This window comes from Daktulosphaira vitifoliae, unplaced genomic scaffold (genome assembly GCF_025091365.1).
Source record: "Daktulosphaira vitifoliae isolate Bord-2020 unplaced genomic scaffold, ASM2509136v1 Scaffold_1, whole genome shotgun sequence".
Lineage (NCBI taxonomy): Eukaryota > Metazoa > Arthropoda > Insecta > Hemiptera > Phylloxeridae > Daktulosphaira > Daktulosphaira vitifoliae.
The window spans coordinates 18494773-18510122 of record NW_026099572.1 but is presented as its reverse complement, the minus strand read 5'-3'; the positions used below and the strand labels follow the sequence as shown (position 1 = coordinate 18510122).

The window sequence follows — 15350 nt, the reverse complement described above, 5'->3', positions numbered from 1 at the left end:
ATCATATCATACTATAAATATTTCCACAATAATGTTATCGAAAACAGGAATTTTTGTAAGCGAACAATAGGGGCAGTGTTACATATAATTTTCTTTAAATTTCAAAAAACCCCCCCAATTTTAATTTCTGTGTAAGTCACTGTATTAATGTACCTTTTTGGGATTCCTTTTCTCATTAATGCCCACTTAAGAACCTCTCTCGGTACTCTATCATACACTTTCTCCAAATCTATAAATATCATACAAAGCTTTTTCTTTTTTTCCCTAAACTTTTCTATTAGTTGCATCACATAAAATAATGGCTCCATTGTTGACTTACCAGGCATAAATCCAAACTGGTTTTTAGATACCGATGTCTCATTTCTTATTCTCTTATCTATTACCTTTTCCCAAATTTTACATCCTTGATGTTGACATCCTTAGATTAAAATAAAATATTAATTTTCTATCTGGTAATAGCTATAATTCTATTTCATTTACATATTTTATACATTTTTATAAGAGGTTTTTGACACAAATTAATGACATACCATATTTTTTATTTTATTCTCATGTCAATTATTTTTTTCATTTAAATTTTTGAAAACGTTCTAGAACGTCTACGTCCATCAATCCTATAAAATATAAATGTTTAAAGCTTATTAAATTCGTTATTCCCAAACAGAAACCTTCTGATTATATAGTAAAATTGTTGTTTTAGAAATGAAGTACTAACTAGAAATAACTAGTGATCGACAAACAATATAATTTCACATATCAATACTTATTGGATTTTGGTAATATCGATATCGTTATTTTAATAACACAATTTTTTGTATCTATAAATATTTGATATAAAATACTTATGTACCACATTATATTAATATTAAGCTATTGGATTATACATGGATGCTGCAGTTACACTATTGACATTTTTTTTATCAGAATATTTCTTCGTTGTGACATTAAATTTTAAATTCGCAAAAAAAATTATTTTGAGCTATAATAATTTTAATATTACGGTTTATAAAACTATTAAATTTCAATGTTGATGTCGTATAGAAATATCGATATTTTTGACGAACACTAGAAATAATCCTCAAATAATTAATAAACCATAATAGCCCCCAGAATATTCTGTTATATACAATTCTACAATCCAACTCCATTAGATCATTACCTGTCTTAAGATTTAAAAGACGATTAAATGATGGTGATTGTAACATCAGCGTTAATAAAAAAATCCATAATAGAATTATAGTAGAAACCTGTAACAATACTGAAAAGCCACGCGCGGAGTTTAGGGGTAACCTGGAGAGTCGAATCACTTAAAGCTTCTTCAAATCTTTAAATTCGGTCTTCCTAAAATCAGGAATATTATATATAATATACTTTAATATTCAAAGCTCAGCAAGTTTTTCTGAATGTAGACGATGTTGCATATATTTTGGAGGTAGATTTAAGGGAGGTGCAAGTGCTTATATAAGAGGTGGTGGTCACTGTTAAACAGTATATTTGTGAATTAATTTAATAATAACTACAATTATAATTGTAACATTTAAATTTAAATAAATTAATAACATTTATTTCGAATTTAAGTGACTTGCATGGTTATTATCCAGTATACCATAACTTTCAAAGGATTTTACTATCGACTAACCATATGCGCAATTTGGGGGGCTTAGTCCCTTTAATTATCTCACAGTCTCCCCCAAAAATTATGAGAATTGTAAATAAGTGTATATGAAAATATTTTTAAAAAGGAAAGAATTTAAGTTAGTTCTCCCAAACATTTTATGCAAATTGTGACAATTTCAATGGATTAAAAAATATATTTCGACAATAAGAATTTTTGGTTACCAAAATCTCAATTTTGAAAGAAAAAGTGATTGCAAAAATTATTTTCCTCGCATCATTCAATTATTTTAAAGCCCATTAACATTGTAAAAATTCTTCAGTTTCTTCTATTATTGCAAATTATAAGTACTCCTTTCCAATTCCTCTATTATCTATTTTATGCTGGTCACAAGGTGACACCTTCTTTTCGATATAATAAATGTTGTACCTTTATTCTATTTTAATAATAACAATATTCTTTATTCTCTATTATATAATTAAATTTCAATTAAATACATTGTTAGACTAACAGTAGTGTGCTCCACAGGTTACCACCAAGACTATAAGTCCAAATTATAATAATTTATAATAGGGCCTGTTCTAAATTTTAATTCTGGGCATGTCTATGTAAGTAATCTTGTTTTTATTTTGGTAATATTTTGTTTACATTCATATAAAAGAAAAAATATTAATTATAGGATTACTTATATAATGTTAAAACATACTAAGATATTTTAAAAATTTACTTAACTTAGCACATTCAAAGTTAACCTCAATGCTTATAAATTAATATTTGTTATATGAAGTGACATTAATAAATCATTGAAATAAATTTATATTTTCTGATATGGAATTTAAAGTAATAGGTAATAAAATAACAATATTAGCATAATATTAAAGTTTATTTAAATTTAACATTTTTTTGGAAAATAAACATTATTCACTTATTCAAATTGAAAGAAAATAATTTATTTACAGTATAAACGAGACAATGTATTGTATTTAATTTATTGTGAAGAATGTCTTGGTCTTGGAACAAATCCTATTCTTTCTTGAACAGCATCCTTATTCTTTACATTGTTAGTTATGTTACCTAAGAGACCTTTTTGTTTTTCTTCTCTGGATTTTTTGATAGCTTCAAATTCATTTTTAACTTCCGAGAACTCACTTAGATCCTCAATTCTTAATTCTAATCTAGTAGGATTTAATCTTATCATTTTGAAGTTGTTTACCTAAATTGTAGTAGAAATTATTAATTGTTTATAGAATAAAAACAATAAAATTGTCCATAATGCTAAAATAATAAAACTTACTGTAAAATAAAATTATAATTATTCAGAGTAACTCTTCAAAAAAAAGGAAAATGTTTGCTTAATATTAAAATTTAAAATAAATAAAAAAATGTTTTGTTTTAATTTATTAAAAACCTGTATGTTGTAATGAATTTCTCTAAATTTTAAAGTTAAGGATTAAATAACATTACCAAATAAAACTTGACCTTATCTGTGTATTACTAAAAGTTTATCAAATGTTATCGTTTTAAAGTCAGCTGTTTGATTGATAAGAGTCGGCTTTTTTATTGAAATTTGTTAACCCATTGTTAATTAATTTAATGATATTGTGATTGCACATGCGCTTAGATGCGACCATATCACGAATGTGTTCGATAGTTCTAATAGTAAACTCTTCTTGATGAAATCTAAATTATCACTGATTCTCCTTTTCGAATCTTCTATTTTCTATCCTAAACTATTTTTTGCTGTTGATCCCTTCCCAGTTCTTTCAATTTTCTAGGTATACGTATATAAGACCTAGAAACAATATTTCAAATTTCACGACCGTGATTCGTGACCTTTAGAGGTCGTTTAAATTTACAAGACTGTCGTTGTTTTAAAATTAGTTCAATATCAGTATTTTCTCTACAGGAATACATTGCTATTTGTTGAATTAATAGTTAGTGGGTCTCAATGAATGTTATAATCTGTTAAATTTTAAATTTCATTTATAATGAATAATTAAATTTCTGAATGTTGAAACATCATACAAAAAAATAATAAAATAAAGTTGTTTCTTCAGTGCACACATTTGGTGATTATAAAGTAAATTGGACTACAACTATATTGGATAATATTAAATTTATTGTAACTTTTTAAAGATTAATTATGGAAGAAGAGCAAAAAAGGTTCATAGAGCGTGGCTCTCACAAAGGGAAAGGGCTAGCGGTTTTTACCAGTGGTGGTGATTCTCAAGGTATAAATTTTAGCATACTATAATTGATATTAGTATTTTTTAAGTTTTAATTTCATCACGCATTTTGTCCACATATATTTTTTATTCTTTAGTGACTATCACCCCTTTTAAAATTTTTAATAATTTATTGAATGTTTAAACTGATTCATTAATATTTTACTGTATTATAGGAATGAATGCTGCAGTTCGTGCTGTTGTTCGTATGGCCATATACTTAGGTTGCAAGGTATTTTTCATTAAAGAAGGTTACCAAGGTATGGTTGATGGTGGAGACAATATAGTGGAAGCCAATTGGTCTTCAGTATCATCAATAATACATAAGGTTATTTCAATTTAGTTTTAGGCTTAATTTAAAAAATATAATTTTAAACAATATATATTTAAGGTAATTGAAAAGTTTTAGTGCAACAATCAAATAAGTCTAACTTTTTCAGAAAATAATTTTTTGTTAACTTTATTGAATAAAGATGAAAAAATTAATAAAAGAATTAAGTACCAAACGTTACAAAAGAGTCAATATTCCTATTATTAAAGGAGATATTTAATTAAGAGAAAATATTTTAACCATTACCTTTATTAAAAAAATGTTGATAAAATGACTTCTGAAAAATAAATAAGATATTGATTTAGCTGGTTGTTAAACAAAACCCTTCAATTTAAGAAAATAAATATGAATAAAATGATATTTATGTGTAGGGTGGTACTGTTATTGGTTCAGCACGTTGTATGGATTTCAAAGAAAGAGATGGCCGCTTGAAGGCGGCTTGTAATTTAGTAAAACGTGGTATAACAAATTTAGTAGTTATTGGAGGTGATGGATCTCTTACTGGAGCCAATCTTTTTCGTCAAGAATGGTCCATTTTATTGGATGAATTATTGAAAAATCAGCAAATAACTAAAACTGAACGAGAAAAATATGCTCATTTGAACATTGTTGGTATGGTAGGTTCTATTGATAATGATTTTTGTGGCACAGATATGACTATTGGTACAGATTCAGCACTTCACCGTATTATGGATGCAATAGATGCTATAGTATCAACTGCTTATTCACATCAAAGAACATTTATTATGGAAGTGATGGGACGTCATTGTGGGTATGTTGTTAATATCATATTTTTAAATTTTTTAAATCTAGTTAAAAGTAATTGTTTAGATCAAATGTACAACTGGCTAATTTGGGGTTATAATAATTATTGCGATGTTATCTTTCAATTGTAGAGATAAATTTAAGTCTTTTAAATGAAATTTGAGAGTTGTTATGATGTTTGTCTTATGACAGGGTTAAATGATTCTATGACCTTAATTGGGTTTAAAATAATTGATTTCTATAACATAAAATTTGTGAATAAATTATTGTTATTTTTATAAAAATACTATTTTTTTTGTTTCATTGAATATTAAGTAATGCATAAATAAAGCTTTATAAGTTTATAGAAAACTTTTTAATGCTTCAAAAAGGGAAAGATATAGATTTCATTCTGAGATTTATTGCTGATAAATCTATAACTTTAAATGTATAAAAAAAATTGAATTAGAAAATGCAGAAAAAACAGACATTTTTACATTCTAATAAAAATATTATAGTTGCTTTCTCTAATAAATTGTTGTTGTAAGACCATGATAATTATTTTTTAGTTATTTTTGCTTTCAATGAGAGTCAATTAATAATATATTTCACAAAGTTAGTTTTATTAACATTTAACTATATTAAAAATGTGTTTCAGTTTTGACAAAATATAACTAACTATATATACAAGGTGATTAATTTAGGAGAAGACATTTTTTTGTAAACTAATGAAAATTTTAAATTTTTGTAAAGGAAAATAATATTTGATTCAAAAAACTCAATAACAATATTTAGTTAAATAAATTTTTTTTATCCCATTAAGTATATAATACCTGAACAATAATTTTTTTTGAGTAAAAACCCCTATTTTTACCTTTATAATAGGATAGCAAAAAAATTTACAAAAAATTTTGTTCTTTTAATTTTTTTTATACAATCAATTATTTGTCTGTTTTAGCATATTAAAATTAAGTGTTTTTTAACTAAATTTCTATTGTTATTTTACTTTATTGTATACAAAAGTCATTGATGACTATTAATAGACGCATACTATTATATTCCATACAAGTTGACTATAATAAATTGTTGAACAACCAGTGCGGATAAAATGATAGATAACTACCATAAAAATGAATTATCGCCCATTGATACAGATTATTGTTACTTCAGGTATTACAAAAACAAAATTAATGATGAATTTCTATTTTGAATACCAATTTTTATACAATTTTGAAAAACGAACGTTTGATTGCATTAATAAAATTAAAAGAACAAAATTGTTTGTACATTTTTTCCTATAATATTATTATATTAAGGTAAAAACAAGGATTTTAATTAAAAATTAAAATTAATGTTAATGTTTTTTATCTTTGAAGGGATGGAAAAAAAATTAACTACATATTATTGTAGTTTTTTTTTAATCAAACAATATTTTTCCTTACAAAAATAAAAATGCTCAATAATTTCCAAGAAAATAAGTGTCTTATCCTTGGTCAATGACCTTATATATAGTATAAGTATATGACCAATTCAATAACTTTTATTAAATAGTCATTTCACTGTAATTTTTTTTAAATAATTTTTTTGCGTTTTTAGCATATTTTTATTAAAGGTAAATAACATAAAATACGTTTTTAACATAGTATGAAACTTAAATTTATAAAAAATAATATATATAATAAAATATTTAATTAATCAAAAGTTATTAAAGATATCAAATCCTGGTGAGACATCTGTATATTGTACATTTCTTATAAATAACAAATATTAATTAATATTAGTATCCTAACACTTAATTTAATTTTTGATAATTAGTTAACTCAATAAATGTTACATGATATAATCAATCTTTAACAATTACATATTAGATTATCTTTTAATAATACATTAAAAAGCCTTAAGACTTTTTATACTTTCTTACAATTAATTTTATGTACAATTTTTATAGTGTGTTTTTTAATTAAATAGTATGTATTTTCATTTATAGATAATAATTTAAAAAAAATTATACTATAAAAATAATTTTTATTCATTTTAAAAATCAACATTACTTGTAATTTAAATATTTATTTGGAATTATTAGAAAAATGTAAATATACATTTTTAAAAGTAGTCAAATTTTATTATAGTAAATAACAAATTACTAAATATATATATAAGATTGAATATTATTATTATAGTTATATGTAAAAATAAAAAATATATTGCAAAATTTTACATTTATACATACTAGTATTTTAAAAGATATAACATGGTTCTGTTTTTACTTCCTAAACACACTTATACAATAATTGTATTTTTTTGTATTTATATTTTTTAATATGTAGGTTAACTTAATATTAATGTTATAAAATGTAACCTGAATATGGGACAATCTGAAAAAGGAGTAGATACCAATTAAACAAATTATAAAACTTTTTCTATAAATTTTTTATTTTTACATATACCTATAACTAATTATTATATTAGTAGTTTTGTCAAACATCCTGAATTTGATTTTCTAATAATATTATTTTATTAGTTTTTTATCTGATATTTTTATACAATATTTTTGTTTTTAATAAAAATGTTAATGTTGTTAAATTTGATACATTTGATCCTGCAATTACTTAAATAGTACTTAATGATAGATGTTATAAATTCAAAACTAATAAATTGTTTAGTTATTTGTTATAAATTGATACAAAATGTTATTAAACTTAAGTATGTTCAAAAAATCATCTTATAAATCAATTGACTGAGTTATGAATAAGATTTTTTTTATTTTGTAGAAATAGTTCTTTTTAATTTTTTCAATTGAACTTTATTGATGATATTCTATTAAAAGTTGTTCAAGTATTTGAAAAAGTCTAATTGTTACTTATAAAGGTATCTTGCACTTGTTACTGCCCTTACTAGTGAAGCTGACTACGTTTTTATACCAGAGATGCCTCCACCATTTGATTGGCCAACCAAACTTTGCACCAAACTAGAACAGGCAAGGAATTACTGAAGAAAATGTTTTTTTTAACCTATTGAGTTTTTTCTAACCTAAAAATTCACCAATATTAACAAAAATGTTGATTTACATAGCAGCATGCTTTCTTCTGCCTTTTGTTTTAATAACCAATGAGTTCTAGCTAATAATTTTTACTGTATTTCTCAACTAGAAAAAAACCTTCTATAATAAGGTCATAGGGTTTATAAATATATCATATTAGTGTTGTGATTATTATATTTTATTGTTGAATGGTATGTCTTAATGGTTATACTTATTTACATAATATATTAAGTTATTTATCAGTTAAGTATGTATAAAATAAATGGGAGGTAGTGTTATTTCTGAAAAAAATGTGCAGGTATTTAGCTCTGGTCACAGCATTGGCATCTGAAGCCGATTTTGTGTTCATTCCAGAATGGCCACCACACCAAGATTGGGCTTCAAAAATGTGTAAAAAATTATTACAGGCAAGAGTGAATTTCTGTTATCTGTTATTTCAATTTATTTGCATGTATCACAAATGTGTTGTTTTGAGTGTATTAGTATAATTTTTTGTTCTCAATATGCATAAATTCTTCAATTTTCTTGCAATAAACATTAATTTTTGTTGATTTTACTTATTTATTGTGTCTTAGTTTCAGTGTTATATTTAAATGTTTGTCATAATCATTCTTATATCAATTAACAAATATATTAAATTATTTTTATTTTATTAAAAGAACAAATGGTTATTGTATCTTTAATATTTTATAAATATTTATCTAAATAATGTAGTGATAGTCAAGTTTAAATTAATAGCCATTAAGAGAAATTTAAAAAAAAATCAAAACCTTAATTGTAAAATAACAAATTTAGAAAAATAAACAGTAATATAAAATTAGTTAAATTATAATTTTATATAGTTAAAACAAATAGGATCACAAGATGTTTTAAATATTTGAATAACTGATAACCTAATAAATTGATTGCATTTTAAAATAGTCATATATCTTTGTACTAATAATCCATAAAATTCTTCAATTTTTACTGTTTGACAGTAATCCACCCAGTAAATTATTAAAATTATTTTTTTTATTTTTTTATTGAAATAAAGGCTCAGATAAAAAACAATGGTTAAAATATTTATACACTCAAATATCTTTTATATTTTAAGGCTAATAGTTTATCCAACATGCAATTTATGTTTATTATTTGAAGTATTACTTTGTTATGATTGTAGTCAGAGAAAGTCAAGAAGGGGTTGGTGTGACAATTTTGAATGAGTTATTGGTTTTACATTTTTAATTAATTTAGTTTTAAGTCAATACCCAAAAATATGTGTAATTGCATTTAATTTTTTATTTTTTGTAAGTAATTATGTATAAGAAGATGCTTTATTTTATTTTCATAAAAAGCCTTATTGTTATTTTTTTTAAAGTAATAATTTTTTGGTATTATTTTTTTATATGTGCACTCATAGGGGAAACTAGAATAAAATATCGGGGGATACTATTTTCATTTTATTCCTTACCTTAAAATGTTTAATTTATTAAAATAAAATTACTATTAATTTTTTTACAAACCCTGAATTATAATGAAAAATAAATTGGTAACTATTATAGTTTTGGCTAAAAATCTATCGTCAGATTATTGTATGTATGATCTAGAATAAGGAAAGTATGTTAGTGACCAAGAACTTAATATCAAACTAATACTTTTTTTGGTTTTAAAAAAATAAATTTTGAAATCAAAGAACTTGAAACAAAGAAATTGAATTTTTGGTTACTAACACCCTTTTATTATTATATGTTACATATACTGTTTGTAACAATGAGAACAATAGAAACCCGTTTCCTGACTTACTGAACACCCTGTATACAGTTCCTAGTTAATAAAAAAAACAGGTTTCTATTGTTCTTATTGTTTGTAACAATTGACCTGTTTCCTTAATTTTTGAACATCCTATATAAAAAACAATAATAATAAATGGTACATGAAAATCATTATTTTTATAACTTATCAATTGTAACCCTCTGTTAATTGATGATGGATAAATAAATAAAAGTGTACTCTGATTTGGTCACAAAGGAATAATATAAACCCCTTGCTATTGGCTCGGATGATAATAAATATTTTGCTCCTTTTTCATTATCAAAATAAATCTGCTTTAATTAGACACTAATATATGAGCTTATTAATTTATTATTTGCCTACTTACTCAGCTTAGTATTTTCTATACATTTATGTTGGTGTAATATCATAATAGATTAAATCTTTTCTTTTTAATATTAGGAACGTACTGCAGGTCAAAGATTAAATATTATTATAGTATCTGAGGGTGCTATTGATCGAGAAGGCAAACCCATCACTGCAGAAATGGTAAAACAAGTCGTTGTTGAAAATTTAAAACAAGATACTCGTATTACAGTCTTAGGTCATGTTCAAAGAGGTGGTGCACCTTCTGCTTTTGATAGAGTTCTGGTAATAATAAGTATAATTTTATTATTTTTAAAAGTTTATCCAATAATTAATCTAATTTATAGGGATGTAGAATGGGTGCTGAAGCTGTAATGGCTTTAATGGAAGCTACTCCTGAAACTGAAGCTTGTGTTGTATCCTTGGATGGAAATCAAGCAGTTCGTTTACCATTAATGGAATGCGTAGAAAAAACCAAGGCAGTTGCTAAAGCTATGGCTGATAAACAATGGGAGTTAGCTGTACAATTAAGAGGAAGGTATAAATAATACTCATTTAAAATAATATTTATTGCAATTTAACGTTTTAACTTTGATACATAGCTGAAAAGCTATTAATTTTACTCTGGTTTTTTTTTGTTACTATACACGATTACTCCACTCCTATTGGACCAATTTCAATGATACGTCAAAAGATTACAAAAAATCCTTTCAATCCCTATAAAGAGAAACAAATTGAAAAATTATAGTTATAAAATGGTCAATGTTAAAATTTTTAATTTTAAATTAAATAGATTTATTTTTTAAAAGTTTGTTTCAAATATGTATCAAAGCACTTAACGTTAGTTTTTTTAATCACTGTCAGATACTCCATAATCTTCTGGTTTGCATTTATCCTAACTACTTAGGAACCTACTTATCTAAAAAAATGCCTCAAATCCACTAAGCTGGATCCTGACTGTACATAACATTTATAATTAATAAAATTCTTATTCACTTAGAAAATACAGTATTAACCCTTAAATACATATAATTGAGTATTGAATTTTTAATCAATTTTATTGAATTTCATATCAGTTTATGATTTTTGACAATTTTCTAAAAGAAATTGTTAACAATATCTCTAGTATTAAATTCATAGAAATTTTACAACACTAATTCTTAGTTATTATGTTTACAATATATTCTATTGTGTTCTATATAAAGATGTGTTAATAAAAAATTATTTCATCAAAATGGGCATATTAATTCCATATTTAGTTCTATACTCTATTGTGTATTAAGTATCATAGAGAACTCCATTGATTAATGCACTAAAAAACTTTTTAATGCCTAGTATTTTTACTTTTTGTACCTTTTTTCATATATAAACACTTACCAATTCCAACTAATAAAAGTTATTATAAGTGGTATAATATACCACTTAAGTAGGCTAGAAACATTGTATGTTTTTAGCCAACTCAGTGTTTAGTATATCCCTGAAGTAATGCCGGCGGTAAAAAAAAAAGTGTTTAGTATATCTTAAATTATCATTCAAATGATCTTTGTGGATTCTCAATAAAAATGGAGACAACCTATATTTACTCATTAGTTTTATGAGAAAAATATTCTAATAATTGTTTGGTTTTTAGGAGTTTTGCTAGAAATTTGGAAACTTATAAAATGTTGACACGATTAAAACCTCCACGATCAGCTTTCGATGAAATGGGACGTGGACTAGTAAGTTAAAATATATCCTCATAATTAAATTATTTTATAACTCAGAATAATTTTAATTTATACAATTTTATTTAAACATTTTTTACATGGCTGATAATTAGAGCTTAAATCGAGTAAGTACATAACTAATCAAAATATGATTGCACTTAAAATAATAAAATAAATGCACTCATGAATTTTTCTATTTTATAATAGCAAGACACCTTATGGGGTCAGGTAAGCGGTTATAAAAATATGGGTGAAGTGAATTTTGTTGCTTTTTTATAATAATCAATGCAATCTAACAATTATTACTGATTCAAGGCAATGTTCTTATTTTTTATGTAAAAAGCGGTTATATTTAATAATTTTTTTTTCACTTTATTTATTATATATGAATTTTTTTTTTTTAAGTATAAGTATATTGAAAAAAAAAAGATAGCATAGTGGGGTCGTTGCACAGTATGGACGTGGAATTATTGGGCAAGTATAGATGTGTTTCATAAGAAACACATTGATGAAAATCTGTAGATAGTGTTCAATTTTAAGAAATTAGTGGATTATTCCAAAAGCAAAATTAACTCCTATTTTTTGTTCAACTTCGACTACCATTTGCACATAGAATATAGGTCTTCGAGACAATTTTTTTTTTTTAACTTATAGTATGTAATATAAGTTTTTATTTAACATACGTATTACCGGAATATTTTCAAAAGTTATTATAGTACGTTCATTTTTCAAAAAGTTATGACAGTTTTAAGAGAAAAAAGTATTAAAAAATTTGAAATTTACTGATTTTTAAAATGTCTTCAACTAGATACAATTTTTGATATTTTGACTACGGTTGAAAGAAATAGGTTTAGTGAGAGGTGTGAAAAAGTGTCGACAGATATATATAAATAAAAAAAAAATATCATAGTAAAATTAATACCTTCTCAGCTTCACATTGAAGCTAAAACAATTTTTTTTATTATGTATTTAATACATACTGAAGTATAGGTCGCGGAGAGTGAGGTCTTTTAAAATGCGTACAATAGATTCAGATCATGGTGTCTAAATTAATTAGACTATTTGTATAAAATATACCTAGTATATAGTATTGTGTAAATAAATCAATTGAAACAGGTTTTGAGTCAATTGCTCTATTACTTTTCGAGCTACAGTTGTACCATTTTTTGAATGTATATTTAGGGAAAATTTTTATTTTACTTTTAGCTTAAAAAATAAATTTTCAAGGTAAATTATTGTCTTATAATTGTTAATCTATTTCCGGATAATTGTCTTAATTATCTTTTAGATGTTTTTGAACAAAATTAATAAAAAAGAAAATTAATTTTTTTGAAAAAAAAAAATAAGAACATTGCCCTAATTAGTTACAAATATTAATTTTTTATTAAGGGTAGATTAATGTTAAAGTACTTGAAGTTAATCATAAAAATAATGTAGTAATTATTAATAAAATTAAAAGTATTATTTTATTGTGTTTTAAATAATTTGATTAAATTGATTTTAATATTTAGCTTTTATGTTCATTTTTTCATTAATTTAATTAAATAAATTTTTTATGCTATTTATTTTTAAATAATATAACTAACTATCAAAGAATAAACTGTACAATTAATTGTATAGGAGTAATTAATAATCATAAATTATTGTTATTGTTATATATTTTTTAAATCATTTTTGTTTTCTAATAAATATTTATTTCTTCTAATTAAGCTTAATAAGATTAATTATTTTTAAAGATCCATTGCAGATTTGAATACATTATTTTTTTTAGTAATAACTTTTGTCATTGCTATTAAAGTGGTTTTAAAATTTTTCATTTTTGTACATATTTTGAAGCAATATTTTTAACAAACTTAAATTATATGAAAGCATTATTCTGTTATTAACTATATAAATGTAGGAAGGATATACCCTTGCAGTGATGCATATTGGAGCTCCAGCTTGTGGTATGAACTCAGCTGTTCGTTCATTTGTACGTAATTGTATTTATAGAGGTGATACTGTTTATGGAATTCATGATGGAGTTGAAGGTTTAGTTGCTGGAAATGTTAGTTCTAACTAAAAAAATCCTTAAACTTTAAAATTTTCAATTGTTCTTTTTTTCTAAGATTCAAGTGATGCAATGGTCAGATGTTACGGGTTGGGTTGGTCAAGGTGGTGCAATGCTAGGAACAAAACGTACATTACCTGAGAAACGAATGTCTGAAATTGCAGCAAGACTTAAAGAATTTAATATTCAAGCTCTTTTAATAATTGGAGGATTTGAGGTTTGTTTCAGAGTTATTCATGCTAACTATTTCTTATGATAATTTTATTAGGCATACCAAGCTGGTGTTCAGTTAGTTCAGAATCGAAAAAAGTTCCCTGAATTTTGTATACCATTGGTCATAATACCATCAACTATTAGTAATAATGTACCTGGAACTGAATTTTCTTTGGGTTGTGACACTGCTTTAAATGAAATTACAGAAGTAAGCATTATAATATTTTACTGCCTAATGCAAATTTAGCAAAAAATTATAAGAGAAATGATAATAGTTGTCAAAAGTGATAACTCTAATAGCATGAGTATTCTTTTAAATACTATTTTCCTATAAATCTGTTTCATAATTTCTATTCCTGCCATGAAAATACTCGCTAGCGCTTAACATATACAGGGTGATATATTAAAATTTTTTTAATATTTAATAATTATTTAATAAGACACTCATTTTCTCAGAAACTATTGAATGTTTTTAATTTTTGTGAAAGAAAAATTTATTGATTCAAAAAAATAATATGTAATTAAATAATTTGTTTTTATCACTTTATGGATAAAAAAACATAAATTTTAATTCTCTTAAAAAGAAACCTCTATTTTTAGTTTGATTATTTGATATAAAAAATTTTTTTCATAAATTTTTGTTTTTATACATTTTTTTTATCCAATTTATCATCTCCATTTTAAATTATTCAATGATTTGGATTTTAAATAGAAATTAATTATTAATTTGGTTTTCATAATACTGGAGGCTAAAATAATCTGTTTCAATTATTATTAGTATTTATTTTTGCTATTATATGTGACAGATATGAAAAAAAAATAATATAAAAAAATTATTTTTTGAAATATTATTATAGTTTTTTGAATCAAACAAATTTTTTCTTTACAAAAATTGAATTTTCTTATCCTTAATTGATCACTTTGTATACATATGTATATGTATATTACCAGAGTGAAAAAAATTAAACTGACAACTATTATAACTTTTGGACTGCATCCATTTTTTTTTTTAATATTTACAGATTTAAACTTATTATAAGTAATTTTTTCTATTTAAAAAAAAAAAACCCAGCACAGGGGGGTCGCGGCACAGTGGTGACGTGGCATAGTTGGATCAAGTATAATGATATCTGACAGTGATTAAAATCACTATCAAAAATAAACGCTTCGATGCAAATCTTTAGATAGTGTTTAATTTTAAAAAAATTGGTGTTTTATTCCAAAAGCTACTTGATCTGCTGGTTCCTTATTAATATCTCGATTAAGATAAAGTATGTCGAATGAAAAAGGGTTTATTAAAAAATATTATTT

The 15350-nt window shown here is 24.0% G+C and overlaps 1 protein-coding gene and 1 long non-coding RNA gene across 7 annotated transcripts in view; one reads left to right on the top strand and one right to left on the bottom strand.

Moving 5' to 3' along the window:
* Positions 1-2479: 2479 nt before the first annotated feature.
* Positions 2480-3228, bottom strand: LOC126896363 (uncharacterized). The gene is made up of 2 exons (XR_007701830.1): positions 2910-3228; positions 2480-2828 (listed from the first exon to the last, which is right to left on the bottom strand). It is a non-coding gene; the product is annotated as an uncharacterized LOC126896363 (long non-coding RNA).
* A 60-nt stretch (positions 3229-3288) lies between these two features.
* LOC126896359 (ATP-dependent 6-phosphofructokinase) overlaps positions 3289-15350 on the top strand; it is a 19283-nt gene continuing 7221 nt past the window's right edge. The window contains exons 1-13 of one of the 6 annotated variants that reach the window (XM_050669061.1): positions 3289-3695; positions 3752-3846; positions 4017-4168; positions 4543-4943; positions 8254-8362; positions 10167-10355; positions 10418-10608; positions 11701-11788; positions 11890-11901; positions 11984-12004; positions 13677-13823; positions 13885-14043; positions 14095-14247. In XM_050669061.1, the coding sequence (XP_050525018.1) occupies positions 3759-3846; positions 4017-4168; positions 4543-4943; positions 8254-8362; positions 10167-10355; positions 10418-10608; positions 11701-11788; positions 11890-11901; positions 11984-12004; positions 13677-13823; positions 13885-14043; positions 14095-14247 (1710 nt within the window). In that variant the 5' untranslated portion in view covers positions 3289-3695; positions 3752-3758. Of the gene's footprint in view, positions 3696-3751; positions 3847-4016; positions 4169-4542; positions 4944-7783; positions 7893-8253; positions 8363-10166; positions 10356-10417; positions 10609-11700; positions 11789-11889; positions 11902-11983; positions 12005-13676; positions 13824-13884; positions 14044-14094; positions 14248-15350 lie in introns of all 6 variants that reach the window. The other 5 variants (XM_050669062.1, XM_050669060.1, XM_050669063.1 and 2 more) reach the window with 5 other exon arrangements.